The sequence below is a fragment of the Vipera berus genome (genome assembly GCF_964194415.1).
Source record: "Vipera berus genome assembly, chromosome: 7".
NCBI classification, from domain to species: domain Eukaryota; kingdom Metazoa; phylum Chordata; class Lepidosauria; order Squamata; family Viperidae; genus Vipera; species Vipera berus.
The window spans coordinates 78,062,271-78,083,286 of NC_138209.1; the positions used below are offsets into that span (position 1 = coordinate 78,062,271).

Consider the following 21,016-nt stretch of genomic DNA (forward strand, 5'->3'; position numbering starts at 1 on the left):
TTTCCAGAGATGACCCACTGGCCCCTCCGGGCTCTGACAGGCATAATACTTTCCGTTAGCCGTTGCTGGAACAATATAGCGCGGACTCACAACCAGGAAAGGCGCAGTGGCAAGAACAATGCGGCCTATTGACTACAGTGACTTGTTAAAACAGTACGGTTTTCCTTCTCATGTGGGCAGGCCCTGAAATCCAAATTCTCTTTTAAGTTTTCTTTGAACTCAGAGGCCAAGATTGCGGGGCCGGCTCAGAGGGGTGGGAAAAAAGATTTCCGTTGCTAAGCAAGACACCTGATAAGTGAATTTTGCCCCGCATTATGACCTTGCATGCCACGGTCGTTAAGTGAATCCCCGCAGTTTTTTTAATTCCTCCTTAGTTCCAGGTTGCTTCTCTCCTTGATGAGTTTCCATTCCGTTGCTTCTTGTCCTGCCTTCTGGCGTTTTGCGGAATAGGTTGACCCCCTCTTTTGAGTAATGAAAAAGAAAAGAAAAAATCCTCATGAAAAAAACAGAAATTTCCCTCAGAGTCAGAACTATTTATTGAGAGAATTTCCAACACATTTCAAATTGTTTTCTTCTTTAGCGTCTTTTTTTTCCCTGAAAAGAAGAAAAATATTCTTACTGGCGACCAAAGCAGCATTAGATTAGTTTTCTTTTTAGCACAATGAGAAGGTTTATCTCTGAAGCACAAGATAATTTGCTAAAACAGAGAGAGAGAGATCTGTATGCCTGTATGCAAAGCAAAATAAGTATGTGTGTATGTGTGTGTGTGTGTGTGTGTGTGTATGTGTGTGTATGTATGTATGTATGTATATGTATGTGTGTGGGGGGGGCCTAGCAAGGTAATCTAAATAAGTTAACAAGCATTTAACACATATCTCCCTTGCTTCTCAGCTAACAAAGTGAGATAGAGCTTGCGGCCTAGAGGTGAAAACAACTGCCTAATGTGCAATCAGCCCAGGTTCGAATCTCAGAAGGGTATGGCTGACTGATGAAAACAAATAAGTTTGAAATGCATATCAGTCTCCCTTTAATTCTTTGTTAGCAATCTAAAAATTTACACAAATATGAGCTGTCACTGTTGTGACTACTGCCTGTGGATGGCCTTCGGTTAGATTTCGTCGAAACGTTGCTCCTCGTCATCTTCAGGCTGGTGTCTTTGGTTTCGTGCTTGTGCGTGCGAAACCGAAGACACCAGCCTGAAGATGACGAGAGGGACCTCGTCGAAACGTCGCCAAGACACCCTCAATCCTACACGGGAAAAGACCCGAATACGCCAAGACCTACATACCTATACCCGTGAAAATCTACGAATATATATGTGTGTGTGTGTGTGTGTGTGTGTGTGTGTATGTGTATATGTATATATGAGGTAAAACCTCAGAAAACATATATATATATATATATATATATATATATATATATATATATATATATATATATATATATATATATATATATATATATATATATATATATATATATATATATATATGCAAATTATTCAAATTGCTAATAAAGAATTTTGGGAGGCAATTTGAATAATTTGCACAAATAATGAGCTGTCATAGTTGACTATATCCTGTGGATAAGCCTTGAGACAGGCCAAAGCAGGAATGAAAGAGTTAATTAGCAAGGTGCATTCAAAAAGCCTTGACAAATACTTAATATATATATATATATATATATATATATATATATATATATATATATATATACACACACACACATATACATATTCATACACACACACACACACACACACACACACATATTTCCTCATAGCCTTAGCTTATTGTAAGAATAATAACTGGGAATAGGTGCAAATAAGGGCCAGCGCTACAGATTTGTCATTTCCTATCACAGCAGCTGCTGAACAATGACAACTGCCCTGAACAGATTGTTTGTTTCTTTGCCCCTTCTCACGGCTGGGAACCAGGTATACATAATTATTTTCCCAGCCTAGAGTATACCGTTGGTCCTCAACTTACGACGGTTCACTTCGTGACCTGAAAAAAAGGAATTGAAAACTGTTTTTCCACACTTAACCACCGTCGAAGCCTTCCCGGTGGTCACATGATCAAAATTCAAAGGCTTGGCCACCGACTCGTAATTATGACGGTTGCGGTGTCCGTCCCCCCCCCCAAGGGTCACGTGATTCCCCTTTTTAACGACCTTGCAACAGGCCAAGTCGGTGGGACGAAGCCAGGTTCATGTCACCAGCGGGTTACCAATTTAACAAGTGCCCCGATTCGCTTAACAAACGCGGCCGGAAAAGTCGTAAAGTGAGGCAAAAGTCACTGAGCGAATTTCTCACCCAGCAAGGTAAATGTTGGCCTCGCTTTACTGGGGAAGGCCTTTTCGCAGTAGGCCGGGGAAAATAATCCCGAAACGTGATCTGTTGAGGCTGTGCAAAGAAGATTAAAAATAAAAAGTGTCAAGGTAAAAATCACCTTTGTAGAGGGCGACGGACCGTGCTTCAGAGAATGCATGATGTGCATGCAGGAAGGCAATAAAAACACGACGCATAATCTTACTAAATACCTTTAATTACAAAAATATAAAAACTAAATATATATTATACAGAGAGCTAGCTAGCTACATCCTAACGTAACAGACAGTAACAGCAAAGTGAAATAAAACAATACACAATAACTCTGAGAACTTTTTCTAGACGTGCGCACTAAACAGACTGAAACCATAACATAACTGGTCATATGGGATTCACTATGGTTACCAGATAAGTTATCACAACAGGTGCAGAGAGCAGGGGAAAATGTACAGTTAGAAATGAACTTTTCTGACGAACAAAAAAAACGTGCAGTGACATTCCCCTTCTTTCGTCAGCAAAGTGAAGACTCAAGTAAGGCACATCTTCTCACGCAGATACTCATGCTGGGCTGTAGGAAGTGGTTTGTTCAGCATGTCAGCAATTTGATCACGTGTAGGCACATACTGTAATGTCACAAAACCTTGTTTAACCAGTTGCCTTATGTTTTGATATCGGATGTCAATGTGTCTGGACCTTGAACCTGTAAAACGTGTTTCAGAAATATAAACCACAGATTCATTATCTTCCATCACTGTGATCGGTTGAATCGGATGTGTCCAGATATCTGTGACTAAAGCATCAAACCAGGTTAAAGAATTGCATGCATCAGACACACAAGCATACTCAGCTTCTGTAGAGGAACAAGAAACAAAAGTCTGTTTACGCACATGCCAGTAAACAGGACATCCATTCAAGAACATCATGTAACCTGATGTACTTTTCCGTGACTTCTTATCACTCGCCCAATCTGAATCTGCATAACAACATAACTCTGCATAGTCAGTATGTGAGGGTTCCAACAACAACTTCATGTCTTTGGTGTGTTTTAGATACCTCAATAACTTTTTAACACATGTCCAATGAAACTGTTTTGCCTTGCCTACATGTCGTGATAAAAGATTAACACTAAGTGCAATGTCGGGTCTAGTCCAACTACTAATATACAGCAGCGACCCAATGACTGAGCGATATAGTGTTTGATCTTCGAACTCAGGACTTGGTTCATGTGCCAAAATGTGAAAGTCAGTTTGCATGGGTATACTCACAGGCTTAGCGTCCTCCATGTTACAGTGATGTAACAGTTGTTCAATCTTCTCTTCTTGTGTGAGACTAAACCCCTTCTGAGTTTTGGCAAGTTGAACACCTAAATAAGTGTTAATACATCCTAAAGACTTCAATCTGAAAAACTTTTGCAAAGCTTTAGCAAAAACCTCACTCATCTGCTTATTTGGACCAATATAAACAATATCATCGACATAAACAAGAATTATCTCATACCTATTACCGGATCTTTTAGTAAACACGCATTCATCTGTTTCGGACTTAATAAAGCCCATTGAATTTAATGTTTATTTGACTTAATGTTTATTTTTTATTTTTTAGATACGGTTACACCGGACTACCAGGAGCATCGCTTCTTAACGTTACAGGTAATCTTTGATCTAGAACTATCCGTTTAGCGAGCATTCAAAGTTACGATGGCGTTGGAAAAAAAAGGGGCTTACGGCCTGCTTTTCACACGTAGCGATCATTGCCACGCAATGGGGGAAGCCAGATTGTCGTTAACAACCATGATATTAACAGCTTCAAAGATTCACTAAACGACTGCAGCGTTCTGGGCTAATGGCTCTCCAACCTCTTCGTTGGAGCAACCACAACTTCTGGAAGCCGGTTGTTCCACTGCTTAATTGTTCTCACTGTCAGGAAGTTTCTCCTTAGTTCTAGGTTGCTTCTCTCCTTGGTTAGTTTCCATCCGTTGCTTCTTGTCCTGCCTTCAGGAAATGCTTTGGAGACTAGCTTGACTCCTTCTTCTTTGGGGCAGCCCCCTGAGATATTGGAAGACTGCTATCATGTCACCAGACATACCCAGTTCCAGCAACCGTTCCCCTGATCCTCTTTGTTGCTCTTCTCTGTACTCCAGAATTTCTAGAGTCAACATCTTTTTTTACATGGTGGTGACCAGCCGAACTAGAACAGAATTAGTGGGTTCTAGAATCTCAGATCTTTCCTTTCAGGACCTCAGATTACCAAGAGTTTTGGGTGGTTGTTGTTTTTAAGGATCTCGGTGAAATAAAGGACCTCTTGTGCCGAGTAAAGTGTCCCTGGCATGGTACACAAATGCAGTATTCACGTAGGTGTAAAAATACGTTTAAGAAATAAACAAGCAGTTATGTGTATGGAGGAGGGCGCTTTCTATTTTATTGGAAAGGCTCGTCAAAATGTTTACTGTTTTCACGTTCGCTCCTAGCCTCAACTCGAGGGCAGGCGAACTGTTGAACAGCACAGCTTGGCACCAGCAGAAACACATCTTAATTGTTCTAGTGCAGTTTTTACTCTTGTGGACCTTTTTCTGTTTTTTGTTTTGTCTTAAGAGGGCCAACAGCCACGGTGTGCCCTGAATATTTTCCAATTGCCGTTTTGCCTTCACTTTGTCTTAAATTCTTTCATCCGTTTCTCCCTTTTGCCCTCTGCACGGTGCTGGTTTTCCAGATGCCAGCGCAGCCTTTATGGCTGTGTCCGTCTCTATCTATCCCAAAGGTGTATTTTCAAGAGGCAACTGGACTTCCTTTGTTTTGCCTTGGAAGACATTTTGCTTCTCATCCCAGAAGCTTCTTCAGCTCTGACTGGATGGTGGGGAACGGAAGGATTTATACTCCTTGCTGAGGGCTGGTCATTTGCATTTTCTTAGAGGGTCATTGAGGCCACTGGGAGGTTTATCTCTGTCCTCAGTGGTGCTTTTTCAACTGGACTTTCTCGCTTTTCTTTGAAGAGGTTTCACTTCTCATCCCAGAAGCTTCTTCAGCTCTGACTGGATGGTGGGGAACGGGAGGATTTATACTCCTTGCAGACAGCTGGTCATTTGCCTTCTTTTTAGAGAGTCGTTGAGGCCACTGGGAGGTTTATCTCTGTCCTCAGTGGTGCTTTTTCAATTGGATTTTCTCACTTTTCTTTGAAGACATTTCGCTTTTCATCCCAGAAGCTTCTTCAGCTCTGCCTGGATGGTGGAGGAATGGAAGGATTTATACTCCTTGCAGACAGCTGGTCATTTGCCTTCTTTTTAGAGAGTCATTGAGGCCACTTGGAGGCTTATCTGTGTCCTCAGTTGTCCCAAAGGGGCTTTTCCACAAGGCAACTGGACTTTCTTTGTTTTCTTTGAAGACGTTTCGCTTCTCATTCCAGAAGCTTCTTCAGCTCTGCCTGGATGGTGGAGGAATGGAAGGATTTATACTCCTTGCAGACAGCCGGTCATTTGCAATCTTTTAGAGAGTCGTTGAGGCCACTTGGAGGTTTACCTGGATCCTCCAGGTCACCTGAATGGTACAAATGGGTGTGGGGCCTTCTTTACACTACTCAGGTGACCCTGAGGACCCACCTTTCTGGGCACACTTGTTAAGTGAATCACTGCAGTTGTTACAGTAAATTAGCAACTCGAAGGTCAAGGGGGAATCTGGTTTCCCCCTCGACTTTGCTTGTCAGAAGGTCGCAAACCGTCACAACTACATGCCAGTTGCCAAGCCTCTGAATTTTGATAATGTAAACCCTGGGAATGCTGCAATGGTCGTAAGTGTGAAAAACGGTCCTAAGTCCCTTTTTTTTCAGTGCCGTTGTGTAACTTTGAACTGATACAATAAGTCAAGGACTGCTTGTACTGTACATTTCTGTTGGCTGAGCATGATCCAGAAATGAGCATGAAATCCAAAGCCTGGCTTTTGTTTATCTCTTCAATTTGAACTCCTTATAGTTTTAAAGCTTTCTGAGGTTGAATGTGTATTTAATGGGCTTTTATCTGTATTGAGCTGGTAAAGTCAGTAAGTCAAGATTTTAAGAGCGGAACAGGATGGTTGGCAGCCTTTTTAGACAGCAACACAATCTGCTTTAGCATTTATGCAACGAAGGTAGATTTTCTTTAACTCCGCTTTTATTATCTGGAGGAGATCTCATTGTAAACACGCAAATCCCTTAAATAATTGGTTATACAGTCAACACCTAAAACTTTGCGCTGGGCAAATGGGGATAATAAAACGTCCATCTGTGACTGTATTCTGAATAAAAGCAATGTGAATGAAATGTCAGAGGAGCAAAATAACAACGGCTTTGTAATTTTATGCTTCTTTGATAAAAAAAAAGATATACCTTTTTAAATTGAGCTTGCTATTTTACCAGTGGGAGAATTTCCTCAACATACACACAGAAACACACACACTCTGTGTGTGTGTGTGTGTGTGTGTGTGTGTGTGTGTGTATGCATATATGTGTGTGTGTGTGTGTGTGTATACACATACACACACACACACACACTTTGTGATTCCTTGATTGGTTTGTTATTAAGTGTTAGCTTGTTTACTTCTGGTTGATCTAGGGTTAACCTTGGTATAAATCTCTGCTTAATTCATTAATTAATAAGCAGTGGAACAGCTTGCCTCCAGAAATCGTGGGCGCTCCATCCGTGGAGGTTTTTAGGAAGACATTAGACAGCCATTTGTCCAGAATCGTACAGGATCTACTGCTTGAGCAGGGGGTTGGACTAGAAGACCTCCAAGGTCCCTTCCAATTGTGTTATTCATCTGGGTGCTGTTGAGGAGGTGTTTCATTTCCTTTTTGTGTTTTTGAATAACCCCCCCCCCCACCAAGACCACTCCCATCAACACTGACAGGGCAAGCCACTAGTATATAAACATAGAACAATCCCTTGTCCCTTCTAGCACGATGATGTTATCTAGTTTGGGTCATGAAACATCTGCGAGAAAGCCACCAAGCTCAGAGAACACCAAGGACCCCATGGTCATTCTCCCCCTCCTTCCTCCCTCCTCTTCTTCCTCCCCCTCCTCCTTTCTGCAAAGCCCCCTTCTTTCTAGCACTGAAGATGTTACCTAGTTGGGTCATGAAACATCTGCGAGAAAGCAAGCAAGCTCAGAGAACACCAAGGACCCCATGGTCATTCTCCCCCTCCCCCTCCTTCTCTTCCTCCCCCTCCCTGCAAAGCCCCCTCCCTTCTAGCACTGATGATGTTACCTAGTTGGGTTATGAAACATCTGCGAGAAAGCAAGCAAGCTCAGAGAGCACCAAGGACCCCAAACATAGTTGTATTCTCTTGCAATAATAGCCAAAGCGAAGTAAACAGTAAAAGCACATAGAGACAATAGTGTATATCTACCAAAATCTGTTTTCTAACCTCGGTTATTTGTTAATGAAATATATGCTGGCGCAGACCCCATGGTTGACACTTAATCTGCTCTCCTGGTGAGGCGATCAGGTATAATGTCGTAGCCTCATTTGCACTAATTTTCCTGCCCTCGGTCCAAACCAAGATGGGTCCAACCTTGGCACACTTTAAAATTGTTGGACTTCAACACCTAGAATTCCCCAGCCAGTCAACTCTCAGAATTCTGGAAGTTGAAGTCCACAAATCTTAAAAGTTGCCAAGGTTGGACTCCAACCCAGGTCTAAATGATGGATGGAGAGTTTATAGAGAAAGACTAGAAGTGTGTGTGTGTGTGTGTGTGTGTGTTTGATTTGAGGCTAGAATGACTATTAACGTATGATAACATTTTCCATAAACAATATTAAGGTAAAGGTAAAGGTTCCCCCGCGCATACATGCTAGTCATTTCTGACTCCAGGGGCTGGTGCTCATCTCCGTTTCAAAGCCGAAGAGCCAGCGCTTGTCCGAGGACGTCTCTGTGGTCATGTGGCCGGCATGACTAGATGCCAAAGGCGCACGGAACGCTGTTACCTTCCCACCGTAGTGGTCCCTATTTTTCTACTTGCATTTTTACGTGCTTTCGAACTGCTAGGTTGGCAGAAGCTGGGACGAGTAACAGGCGCTCACTCTGCTCCGCGGCACTCGGGATTCGACCTGCCAAACTGCCGACCTTGTAATCGACAAGCTCGGCGTCCTACCCACTGAGCCACCGCGTCCCTTCAAACAATATTAGTACTTTTATATAAGGATGTAAATTAGGAAGAAAAGAAGATCAGAAACACACTGAGTTGTGTCTGCACGATTTTTTGGGGGGAAAAACGACAACACTGTACTGACTTCCTTTTACTGTAGAGTGAAATTAGGGTATAATCTTACTTTTTATAACAAATGCAAATAGCAGGTTTGCGGAGGTGCAAAACTGAAGTCAGGTTTTAGTTCTGTTATTATTGGCCACAGAGGTGATATGAAAGTATATTTTGCACCCAGTTTTGGAGATTCCCACTTTTTTGAATTCATCAACCGAAGGTTTTTTTTTTAGCTACGATTACAGAGTGGATCTGATTCCCTGGTTGATAAAGGCAATTTCCATCCGTGGAGTCCCTCTTCAGAAGAGTAAGGTTAAAAATAACCATCTGAATAGTGGTTGGTGCTTGCTACAAAACTGTTGCTTGCAAAACTGAATGGGTCTCCTTACTCGTTGCAATTTTTGCGGATATAATCCTTGTGACATAAAATGGTAAATTAGGACTGTCGGTCAGTCAAAAGACGTTTTTGCTTATTGCTCGTGAGTGGAGAGTATATGAAAGAAGGTTATAATTTCTCCTGAAATGTCTTTGGTCGTCCGCAGTATTTATTTCTGTAGAATTGAAATGAATTTTTGGGGGGAGTAAGGGTACAGAAGTTTCCCCAAAGCTGCATATTTCGGGTGTTTTTTCTTTTCTTTCTCTAGAAATAAAATATTTGAAACATGCAAACCTGCTTGAATTTGCCATGGGGAAATCCTGTAAATTTACCATGGCATCGCTTGGAATATTCCATTGATTGTGCCATTTGTTCGAGAGAGGTTTCAAAATTAAATGTTGTTTTTTTTTTAAAAAAAACACCACAACCCTAAATGGATTTAAAAACCATAGCGAGGCTGTGATTATTAAGGAAATGAATTTATGCTTAGTGCTGAGATACTGTTAATTTGGTCTGTGTATTTAGCTTAATCTACGTCTAGGTGCCCTGCTGTGTTGCTTTGCTGTAATTATAAATCCAGCAACTTTCCCAGTTATCTCTGTTTTTTTTAAAAAATATATATATCCTACAATCTCTCCTTAATTAATGTTCAGTAGGTCTTGTTATTGCTTTAAAGAGAGATTTTGGCGGTGACTGGCAGAGTGATTAACCTTTCCTTCAGGAAAAGAAACTTAGTGCGAGCGTAGATTTGGAGTTGGGTGGCAAATTTTATTTCCACGATTTTTGTAGTTTTTTTCATTATGACTTTGAAGAAGCAGCTGTATTTTAGTCTTAACATTCTCCCATCTTTTACACACCGATGGGAGATGCAGTTAGAATTTACCTTCCTTGTGAATAAGCTTTGGAAGATGTTCAGCCTCGTTTTTTTATGTCAGGGTTGGGAAAGAATAAACCGTGATTTCTTGAGTTTCATTCTTTAGTTGAGCTGAAAATGCTGGTCTAATGACATAATTAAAAGAGCCTTGGTGGAGCAGTGGGCTAATGCCTCCTTAAGTAACACCAGCTGCCTGCAATTAGTGCAGGTTCGAGTCCCACCAGGCTCAAGGTTGACTCAGCCTTCCATCCTTCCCAGGTAGGTCAAATGAGGACCCAGATTGTTGGGGGCAAATAAGCTGACTTTGTAATAATGCCGCTTGGGTGTGTGTGTGTGAAAGCCCTAATAAGCAGGCATATCCATAGAATGAAGGCTACTGCTAAGCTTGTAAGCCGCCCTGAGTCTTCGGAGAAGGGCGGGATATAAATGGAATTAAAATAAAATAAAAATAATGTTCACTGTTCTTTTTTTTTCCCTAAATGGTCTTACTGGTTTATCAAAATATCTTAATACAAAGAGGAATTCAAAAAAAGCAATAGAAAACTAGAAAAAGGGGAAGGGAAAAGAAAAAAAAAGATAGTCTTAAGAAAGGAAGAGAAAAGGAAAAAGCAACGACGTCCGCCTCTCTTTAGCACAGAAGATAACGTCACAATCACAACTTTTTGCTTTTTACACAACAGTATGGACTAACCATTTGTATAAGAATAAACCTGTCTAGTTAACAAAAGCAAAATCTTTAGAGTTCCATATTTTCTTTTTCACTGCAAGCACACAATCCGGAAGCAATTTCAAAATGGAAGCGAGCTTATAAATACTGTATATTCTCATCTTTGGATAAAAGAATCCTTTTGACCATCTCTGCTTCTCATCGCTGTCAGGAATAATATATCCCTCTACTGACTCGTTAATCTTTACCCTAGTTCATATTAAGTTCATCATGTTCACTGTTATTAGGTCCTCCTGTTATTATACAAAAGTGTCTTTCGGGATATAACCCGCAAAATCAAAATGGTGGCAATGATGTTATGACCAAAGCTTTGCCTGTTTTTTTTTAATATACAACACACATAAAAAAAAATAGCCAGAGAATATGATGACACCACCGTGACTGACACCATGGTAGCCAGTAGGATCTAGTGGTTAAGGCAACAGGTTGGTGCAGTAGTTAAATCATCAAGCCCTAACCACTAGGCTAGGGGTAGGCAACCTTGGCTCTTTTATGACTCGTGGACTTCAACTCCCAGAATTCCTGAGCCAGCATGGCTCAGCTTAGAAACCTCTCCCTTTCCCCTCAGCATGGCTGGCTCAGGAATTCTGGGAGTTGAAGTCCACGAGTCATAAAAGCGCCAAGGTTGCCTACCCCTGGAGTAGGCCAAACCAAGCAAGAAACCAGGAATTCAAATCCTGCCAGCTGGGTGACTTTGGGCCAATAATAGAAATAGAAATAGAAATAGAAATAGAAATAGGAATAGAATAGAATAGAATAGAATAGAATAGAATAGAATAGAATAGAATAGAATAGAATAGAATAGAATAGAATAGAATAGAATTAGAGTAGAGTAGAGTAGAGTAGAGTAGAGTAGAGTAGAGTAGAGTAGAGTGAGTTGGAAGGGGTCTTAGAGGTCATCTAGTCCAACCCCCTACTCAAGCAGGAAACTAAACCATTTCAGACAAATGGTTCTCCAGTCTCTTCTTAAAAACCTCCAATATCCACAACTTCTGGAGGCAGGTTGTTCCACTGGTTAATTGTCCTCACTGTCAGGAAGTTTCTCCTTAGTTTCAGGTTGCTTCTCTCCTTGATGAGTTCCCATTCGTTGCTTCTTGTCCTGCCTTCAGGGGCTTTGGAGAACAGCTTGACTGCCTCTTCTTTGGGGCAGCCCCTGAAATATTGGAGCACTGCTATCATGTCGCCCCTGGTCCTTCTCTTCATTAAACTAGACCTACCCAATTCCTGCAGCTGTTCTTCGTATCTTCTCCAAAGAGTTCTGAGGCCTCTAATCCTCACCCCAGTCTGTAGTCACCCTGGTCTTCTCAGACAATAAATAGCACTGGTCCTAAGATTATAAAAGCTGGGAATACCTACAGCTCAGTCCTAAACCCATTAAGGCTTTAAATCCTGGCTAAAGGCGAAAAGGTTAAAGTTTTGTCATTTTCTTCTAAGTGGACCTTACGGCTGCCAGTGACCCTGTGTTCTTTGGATCCTGCAGGCCAAATGCTCCACATAGTTGCCATTCCACCCTCAGTGCAAAATACACAGTCTTGTGTATCGCAGAGAGAGTGGGTTTTACTCTTGGCGCAGGAGGCAAGGAGCAAATATACGACTGCGTTTAGGGAGCCTTCATTAGAAAGAGAATAATTGTTGTCCTTGACTTAAAACAACCCGCAATTTTGGGCCAGGAGCATTTCGTTTCCCTTTTTGAGGCTTTCTTGGTAGTTTTTCCTTTTGAGTTATATTTTGGTAGCATCCGTGTTTTTTTTAGAGCTGAGCTGAAGGAGGGAAATTCTCTTTCACCAGAATGTGGACAGCGGAACAGAGATAACGCCTGCAAAATGTAAAATGGATGTAACTTCTGTCTGTTTTGGTATAAACGTCAAGGCAGGTGCATTATAGTCCTGGACTTACAACAATTCTGGCTTAAAGTCTATTTGGCCAAGCTAGGTAACGTCATTGTTGCTTGTGAGGGTGGCTGGATCCCTCTTTGTATCCAGTAGCTCTCAGCCTGCACGCTTTCTTGCAGACGTTTCATTACCCAGCTGGGTCACATCATCAGCGCTAGAAGGGACCTGATCATTTCAAAACAGCATCGTCGTCTTTCATTTCAATGGTTGCGACCCTACCTGGACCGAGATGCCCTACGCACAGTCACTCATGCGCTCGTGACCTCCCGTTTAGACTACTGCAACGCTCTCTACATGAGGCTGCCCTTGAGGACCACTCGGAGGCTTCAGCTGGTGCAGAATGCAGCCGCGCAAGTAGTAATGGGAGTTTCCCGATACTCTCATGTAACACCTCTTCTCCGTGAGCTGCATTGGCTTCCGGTTGCCCTCCGGGTGAGATTCAAGGTGCTGGTGATGACCTATAAAGCCCTAAATGGCTTGGGTCCGGGATATTTGAGGGAACACCTGCTGCCGGCATCAAGCTCCCTTCGTCCAGTGCGCTCCCACAGGGAGGGCCTTCTCAGGGTGCCACCGGTCAAAGAATGCCGGCGGGTAACACCCAGGGATAGGGCCTTCTCAGTGGGTGCGCCTGCCCTGTGGAACCAGCTGCCCGCGGAGCTTAGGACTGCCCCCGACCTCCGTTCATTCTGCCGGGACCTGAAGATCTGGCTCTTCGAGCTCTCTGGCCCAGGCTGAGAATTTTTAATTTTAATTTTAACTGGGGTTTCATTTAATCTTTTTTAATTGTTTTAACTTTTGTATTGATTTTCTTTTAAATATCCTGTAAACCGCCCTGAGTCCTTCGGGAAAGGGCGGTATATAAATCTAAATAAATAAATAAATTTAAACACAATTTCGGTTTGAGCTCTGGAACGGCCTGGAAACATAGATGATGCCAGCCCAGGGGCTATCAGTCTTCTGTCTGTCTGAACGGTTGGCATTTTGTACTACTTAAGAAGGCTTAGTGATTGTGTAATTGTGTTGGACATGATATGTCTTCCCTCTGCTGATGAATTGGCTTTCTATTAGTGTAACAGGCTGCCTAGCATTCTTCCATATAGTCAAAAGTTTAGTGCTGCTTTTTAAAAACCCGACTCTCTTGGCCTGCTCCAAGCAGTATAAAAATACATATTTCTTTTCCGTTTGCTTGTGTTTCTCTTATTTGTGTTTTTATTCCCCCTTCCCTCACTTGACTTTTTGTCACCGTTAAAGCAAATAAAAGAAATAAACGGTCAGCGGCGTACATAATACATTAGTTCTCTGACGTTAGATGGTGGCTCTAATGAAGGGCCTTACCCACAGTCTTAAAAAAAATAGTTTTTTCTTGGCTTATTCGGTTCAAGAATGGTTCTAGGTGTCATCTAAAGCTGGATTTGTGGTTAGTGTATCAGCCACGAGTCCCCAGAAAAAAATATGCTGGTGTGCCAGTTAGAGAGCATAAGTGTTCCTGCAGAATAACAGAATAATTAAGTTGGAAGGGACCTTGGAGGTCTTCTAGTCCAACCCCCTGCTCAAGTAGGAGACCCTGTATCATTTCAGACAAGTAGCTGTCCAGCCTCTTCTTAAAAACCTCCAGTGATGGAGCAACCCACAACTTCTGGAGGCAACTTCCTTTCCACTAGAGCAGGGGTAGGCAACCTCGGCTCTTTTATGACTCGTGGACTTCAACTCGCAGAATTCCTGAGCCAGCATGGGGGACCTATGGCCCCCTCATAACTCGTGGACTTCAACTCCCAGAATTCCTGAGCCAGCATGGGGGAACTATGGCCCCCTCATAACTCGTGGACTTCAACTCCCAGAATTCCTCAGCCAGCATAGGGAACTATGGCCTTCATGACTCGTGGACTTCAACTCCCAGAATTCCTGAGCCAGCATAGGGAACTATGGCCCCTTCATGACTGGTGGACTTCAACTCCCAGAATTCCTGAGCCAGCATGGCTCAGCATGGAAACCTCTCCCTTTCCCCTCAGCGTGGCTGGCTCAGGATTTCTGGGAGTTGAAGTCCATGAGTCATAAAAGAGCCGAGGTTGCCTACCCCTGCACTAGAGTAATTGTTCTCATTGTCAGGAAATTTCCCCTTACTTCCAAAATCGGATCTCTCTTTGATAATCTTCCTTCCATTGCTTCTTGTCCTTCCCTCAGGCGCTTTGGAGAATAGATTGTCCCCCTCTTCTTTGTCACAGCCCCTCATACTGGAAGATGGTCACCATGGGACCCCTAGTCCTTCTCTTTGTTGGACTAGAGTCTAGACACAGCCAGTTCCGGCAGCCGTTCATCGTATCTCTTCCATAATATCAATGTGGTTTTTTCCCTACAACACGTGGCTTCAATCCCAAATGAACCTTTTAGCAGCTGAAATGATAATTATGGTTAAGTCCAACAGTCGTCCAGATGTTTAGAACAGATTTGGCATTGTTATTCACCTATAGAGTCCTTCCCAAGGACAGTATGAAAAAAGTAAGGTTCCACATTTAAGCAAGGTACTATGGTACCTGGCTCCATAGTAGCAACTGTGAGAGGGATGTTGGGGTCCTGGTGGACAATCTCTTAAATATGAGCCAGCCGTGTGCTGCAGCTGCCAAAAAAGCCAACACACTGCTAGGCTGCATTAACACAGGGATAGAAGCAAGATCACGTGAAGTGTTAATACCGCTTTACAATGCTTTGGTAAGGCCACCCTTGGAATACGGCATCCAGTTTTGGTCACCACGATGTAAAAAAGATGTCGAGACTCTAGAAAGAGTACAGAGAAGAGCAACAAAGATGATTAGGGGACTGGAGGCTAAAACATATAAGGAACGGTTGCTGGAATTGGGTATGTCTAGTTTAACGAAGAGAAGGACGAGGGGGAACATGATAGCAGCGTTCCAGTATCTCAGGGGCTGCCCCAAAGAAGAAGGAGCCAAGCTATTCTCCAAAGCACCTGAAAGCAGGACAAGAAGCAACGGATGGAAACTAGTCAAGGAGAGAAGCAACCTGGAACTAAGGAGGAATTTCCTGACAGTTAGAACAATTAACCAGTGGAACCACCTGCCTCCAGAAGCGGTGAATGCTCCAGCACTGGAAGTTTTTAAGAAGAGACTGGACAGCCATTTGTCTGAAATGGTATAGGGTTTCCTGCCTGAGCAGGGGGTTGGACTAGATGACCTCCAAGGTCCCTTCCAACTTTTATTATTATTGTTGTTGTTGTTATATAAGAAAACCGAAAAAAGAGAAGTTGGTTGGCCAGCCAGTCAACGATGTAACACAGCACCCATGAATGCATCTCTCAACGTAGTTTAACACGCCATCAAACTTGTCCACGGTCTGCTTTAAAAATCCTCCCATTGTTTTATAACCATCCCGTTGAAGGAAGCTGATGCAACCTTGGCTTTTCTTAGCAACCTTCCTTCCTTCCTTCTTTGAAAGCCTTCTTGCCTTTTGGGATTTTAACCGTAGCGGAAAAATAAATCTTACCGAGTAGACTTCAATCTAATTGTTTGGTATCGGGATTGATTTGTATTGACTGTTTTAATGGTCCCCAGTAATTAACCCTTTGTGCTTGACCTTTCCCCCCCCTAATGGGATAGTGGAGTATCCTTATTGTTAATCCACTTAAAAGATTGGGTTGGAGGGGGCAGCACTCATGCCTGACTATATAACCTAAAGGAGGAGTACAGGTGACATTTTGTAAGGAGTGAGGTTGGTGAAGCCGGAAGCAGCCGTTCCAGGCTAGAGGGAGAATCCCAATGATTAGGAAAAGTCCGTCCAAGGCCTTCCGCATGGTAAGAGAGTAGCTAAATATCTGTTGACTCGGAAGTGAAGGAGGAAAAGGCCTGGAATTAGAACTTCGGAATAAGGAACTTGTAGATGGGCTTGGTGCACCTCCGTAGGTAGAACTTCTGCTACTCTGGGTCCGTTCTTGTCTGCAATCAAGGAATGAGTGTCACAGTGTTGTGTCCGGAAAGCCAACATTTTCAGCTCTGCCTATGGAAAGCCTTACTCAAAGGTTGTACAGCTGTGGCTCCTTCCTTCCTTCCTTCCTTCCTTCCTTCCTTCCTTCCTTCCTTCCTTCCTTCCATTTCCCTTCTCCCTCCTTTCCATCCATTCATCCATCCATCCACCCATTTCCCCCTCCCTCCCACTCCTCTCTTTCCTTCTATCCATTTACCTATCCATCCATCTGTCCATCCTTGGGGTTCAATGGATGGAGAGATCCAAGGAAAAGCCAGCTCAGATTGGAGGCAATTGTTTCTCAGCTGGCTTTGCAGTTCTGTCTCTCTGTGTGTCTATTATCTATCTATCTTTAATATATATATATATATATATATATATATATATATATATATATATATATATATATATATATATATATATATATATATATATATATATATATATATATATATATATATATATATATATATATATATATATATATATATAACAATAGATAGATAGTCAGATAGCCAGATAATAGATAGATAGATAGATAGATAGATAGATAGATAGATAGATAGATAGATAGATAGATAGGATGGATGGATGGATGGATGGATGGATGGATGGATGGATGGACGGACAGACATTATAGATAGAGCGATAGAGAGAGACAGATGGACATAGATGATAGATAGACGATAGAGACAGATAGACATAGATAGAGAGAAAGAGGTAGACATGATTGATAGAAAGATGATAGACGATAGAGAGATAGAGTTAGACATAGAGAGAGATAGAAAGAGAGAGACAGACAGACGATAGAGAGATAGAAAGAGACATAGATAGTTGGAGGAAGGGAAGGATGGATGGATGGATGAATGGATTCTTTTTTTGTGGCAGAGCTTGGAGCACTGAGCTCCTGGCCTCTTCTCTTTCCACACAGAAGTGTTTGTAAGGATGTTGCCAATTATACCAAGTGCTGTGGAAACTTCTCCACACCTTTGGGGCGAGGTGGTTGTGGTGGGGAAACGAAGAAACACTGACAGTGTGAAAACAAGTCACAGGCTGAGACTGGCTGCTGTTTACTCAGCCTTGTGCTATTGCTAACCATGCAGAACAGCCCCGCTGGGAGAAGGTATTTCCAAGGAAAGGAAAATAGCAAAAACGTGTAACCTAAAAAAAAAAAGGGGGGGGGGGGCGGGGAAGCACCTTGTTTGGATAACAGGCCAAATATTTCCTAAAAAGCAAACTTCCATGTGGGCTTTTCTTGCAGGAATAGTTTTGTGTTTTTATTTCATTTCGTTTCATTTCATTTCATTGCTTATTTTTATTTTTATTTGAAGAATGAGTCATGTGGGTTTTTTTGTTTTTTAACTGCAGGTAAGGACCCATCAGAGGGACGCGGTGGCTCAGTGGGTTAGGACGCCGAGCTTGTCGATCAGAAGGTCGGCAGTTTGGCGGGTCGAATCCCGAGTGCCGTGTAGCAGAGTGAGCGCCTGTTACTCGTCCCAGCTTTTGCCAACCTAGCAGTTCGAAAGCACGTAAAAATGCAAGTAGAAAAATAGGGACCACTCCGGTGGGAAGGTAACAGCGTTCCGTGCGCCTTTGGCGTCTAGTCATGCCGGCCACATGACCACGGAGACGTCCTTGGACAAGCGCTGGCTCTTCGGCTTTGAAACGGAGATGAGCACCGGCCCCTAGAGTCGGAAACGACTAGCACGCATGTGCGGGGGAACCTTTACCTTTACCTTTAAGGACCCATCAATTCTTTCTAATGGGTAGCTTCTTATTTTTTTCAAACTCTTCCAAAAGTGGCTTCTTGGTATCCACATCTGGTTTGTGGCCGCTGAATCGGTGAGATGGGTAGCCCAGAAAATTAATAAGTACATAAAAGAAAAATAAATAAATAAAACGAGAAATCTCCCACGATCCTAATAAAGGACGTCAAGTGGTTGTGTGGATTGAAAATTTTTTGTTGTAACCGGTAATCCTAAATATCTAGAATGCCTTGCATGTATAGCTCAGGGTTAAAAGGAGGGGTCCTTGATGTTCTCTTGAGCTTGCAGACATTTCATTACCCAACTAGGTAGCATCATCAGTGCTAGAAGGGTGGTGGTGGTGGAGGAGGAGGGGGGGGGGGAGGAGGAGGAGGAAAAGAACTGTGGGGTCCTTGGTGCTCTCTGAGCTTGGTGATTTTCTTGCAGACGTTTCATTACGCAAACTAGGTAACATCATCAGTGCTACAAGGGAGTGGGGTTTGTGGAGCAGAGGAGGAGGAGGAGAATTGTGGGGTCCTTGGTGGTCTCTGAGCTGGGTGGTTTTCTTGCAGACGTTTCATGACCCAAGTAGGTAACACCGTCAGTGCTAGAAGGGAATGAGGTTTATGGAGAGAAGGACGAGGAGGAGGAGGAGGAGGAAGAGAACTGTGGGGTCCTTGGTGCTCTCTGAGCTTGGTGGTTTTCTTGCAGACGTTTCATGACCCAAACTAGGTAACATCAGTGCTAGAAGGGAGGGGGGTTTGTGAGGAGGATCAGGAAGAGGAGGACAACGACTGTGGGGTCCTTGGTGCTCTCCGAGCTTGGTGATTTTCTTGCAGGCGTTTCATGAGCCATCTAGGTAACAGCACCAGTACTAAAGGGAGTGAGGTTTGCTTTCTGTTTATACTAGCAGTACTGTACTAGAACAGAGGATGTCGCCTAGTTTGGGTAGTGAAACATCTGGAAGAAAACAACCAAGCTGAGAGAGCCCTGAGTTTTACCCTAGTTTTACCACGGGCAGACTTTTAAGTCTGAGAAGATTCCTGGGCGTAGACTTGGAGCAATAAATCAGCAAATTTGAACCTTCAGGTGTGGGCCTGGTTCTTCACACCTGACACCAACAAGCCCGTTGCCAGAGTGTGTAGCTTGCGCTGTGGTCCTCCAGATGTGCCAGAGGGCTACATCTGCCATCCTTTCCCCATCCAAGAGACTGGAATCCCTCCCGGGAGAGTCTCATCGTATCTCAAGGTTGCCCAAGCCCAGGTGAGCTGGTGTATCAGGTGCCCCCTTGGCTGGGAGATTATTTATGGTTATCAGCAGAGAAGAAGCAGAAGTAGTAAATTTGCTCCACATTGATAGCTCAACAGTTCTGTCTCTGCTGCCGGCAGGTGGGGTGAATAATTTATTAAAGCCGTTGTCCAGAGAAGGACATTAGCATTTTAATGAAAACAATGTAGGCATTCTACTAAATCTTTGCACTCTTCTCCTCCTCCTCCTCCTCCTTCTTCCTTCTCTTCCCCCCAGAACAGGCGTTTTGTCAAGTGCTTTGAAAACAGCTGACGACACCGGATAATGTGCTGACGAACAATATGGGCAGGCGGTACCCTGGAGCCCAGTATCGTCAAAGCAATTCATGTACGTATGCAAAAACCTTTCCCGGACAGCCCATTCACTGCAAAGGCCAAACCAACGGTGATTCAGCTAGCCCTCGACGCACAAGAAACTCCTGTTGCTAAGCGAGACACTCGTTAAGTCAGTGTTGCCCCATTTTGCGGCCTGTCCTGCCACAGTTGCTCAGGGAATCCCTGCAGTCGCGCAGTTGGTAACACCGTTGTTAAGGGAATCCGGGTTCCCCACCGACTTTGCTTTGTCAGCAGGCTGCCAAAGGGGATCCCGTCACAGAGTAAATATGAGTCGGTCGGCAAAAGTCTGAATTTTGTTCATGTGACGGCAGGGAAGGCTGCAACGGTCGTAAGTGTGAGAAACGGTCAGAAGTCACTTTTCCCCCAGTGCCGTTGTAACTTCGAACCGTCACCAAATGAACTGCTCTAAGTCGAGAACTATCTGTAGTAGGTTTAGCTTGGCTGGCTTGTGGCCTTTTGAAACGGCGGTGCGGTGGCTGTAGACGTGGTGATTTATTGGGGAATCTTCATCACGGCTGTGTGAAATTGTGTGGGTGTGGTTTTGAAGCCCGGGGTGAGGTTGTTTTCAGACGTTTTTGCTAACAAAAGGTTTGCGGTGTGTCAAGTTAGTCGTTCCTCTGTCTGAATTTCTTGTTCGGCGTTTAGGCACACGTGGAATTGTGGCGTTTTGAAGATTTTATTCTTCGTTCTTCTTCCTGAGTTCAATATGGAGAGGTTTCAGCAAGTAGGGAATGGAGTCATTGCTCAGATGGTTACATTGAGTTCTTTAAAAAAATATCCTTCCTATAACCTAATTTTATATCACGCGGGTGTTAAGCGAACCCACACTTCCCCAACTGACTTTGCTTGTCAGAAGCTGGTGGGGAAGGCAATCATGTGTCTGAGTCACAACAAGTTCACACCTACTGTACATGCTGGTTGTCAAGCTCCCATAACTGTGGGGATACTGCAATGTGTCGACATCCAGCTCGGGAATCCAAATAAAACTCCAGGTTTATTCCATTTCCGAAAATCTTTATGTTTATTGAATACACAGCATAGTAATGTTGGAGCAAAACTAACTCTGAGGTTCCCAGACACCAGTTTCATAGAATTAAACAATAATTTCTCCGGCCGACCCCCCCCCCTCACCTAGTCCATGCAAACAATTTCACTTTGTCATGGGAACCGTCTGCTTCCTCTCCACACCTGCTGCAGTGTCCTTGAAAAGGTTTCAGGCTCTCACTGTCTT

The 21,016-nt window shown here is 43.3% G+C and overlaps 1 protein-coding gene across 9 annotated transcripts in view; it reads left to right on the top strand.

The window, feature by feature from the left end:
- The window catches only part of APBB2 (amyloid beta precursor protein binding family B member 2), a 102,639-nt gene that overhangs the window by 19,430 nt on the left and 62,193 nt on the right, over positions 1 to 21,016 (top strand). For 7 of the 9 annotated variants that reach the window (XM_081332453.1, XM_081332461.1, XM_081332463.1 and 4 more), the window contains 2 exons: positions 3,932 to 3,978; positions 19,667 to 19,777. In XM_081332453.1, the coding sequence (XP_081188579.1) occupies positions 19,732 to 19,777 (46 nt within the window). In that variant the 5' untranslated portion in view covers positions 3,932 to 3,978; positions 19,667 to 19,731. The remainder of the gene's footprint in view (positions 1 to 3,931; positions 3,979 to 19,666; positions 19,778 to 21,016) is intronic. The other 2 variants (XM_081332459.1, XM_081332456.1) reach the window with 1 other exon arrangement.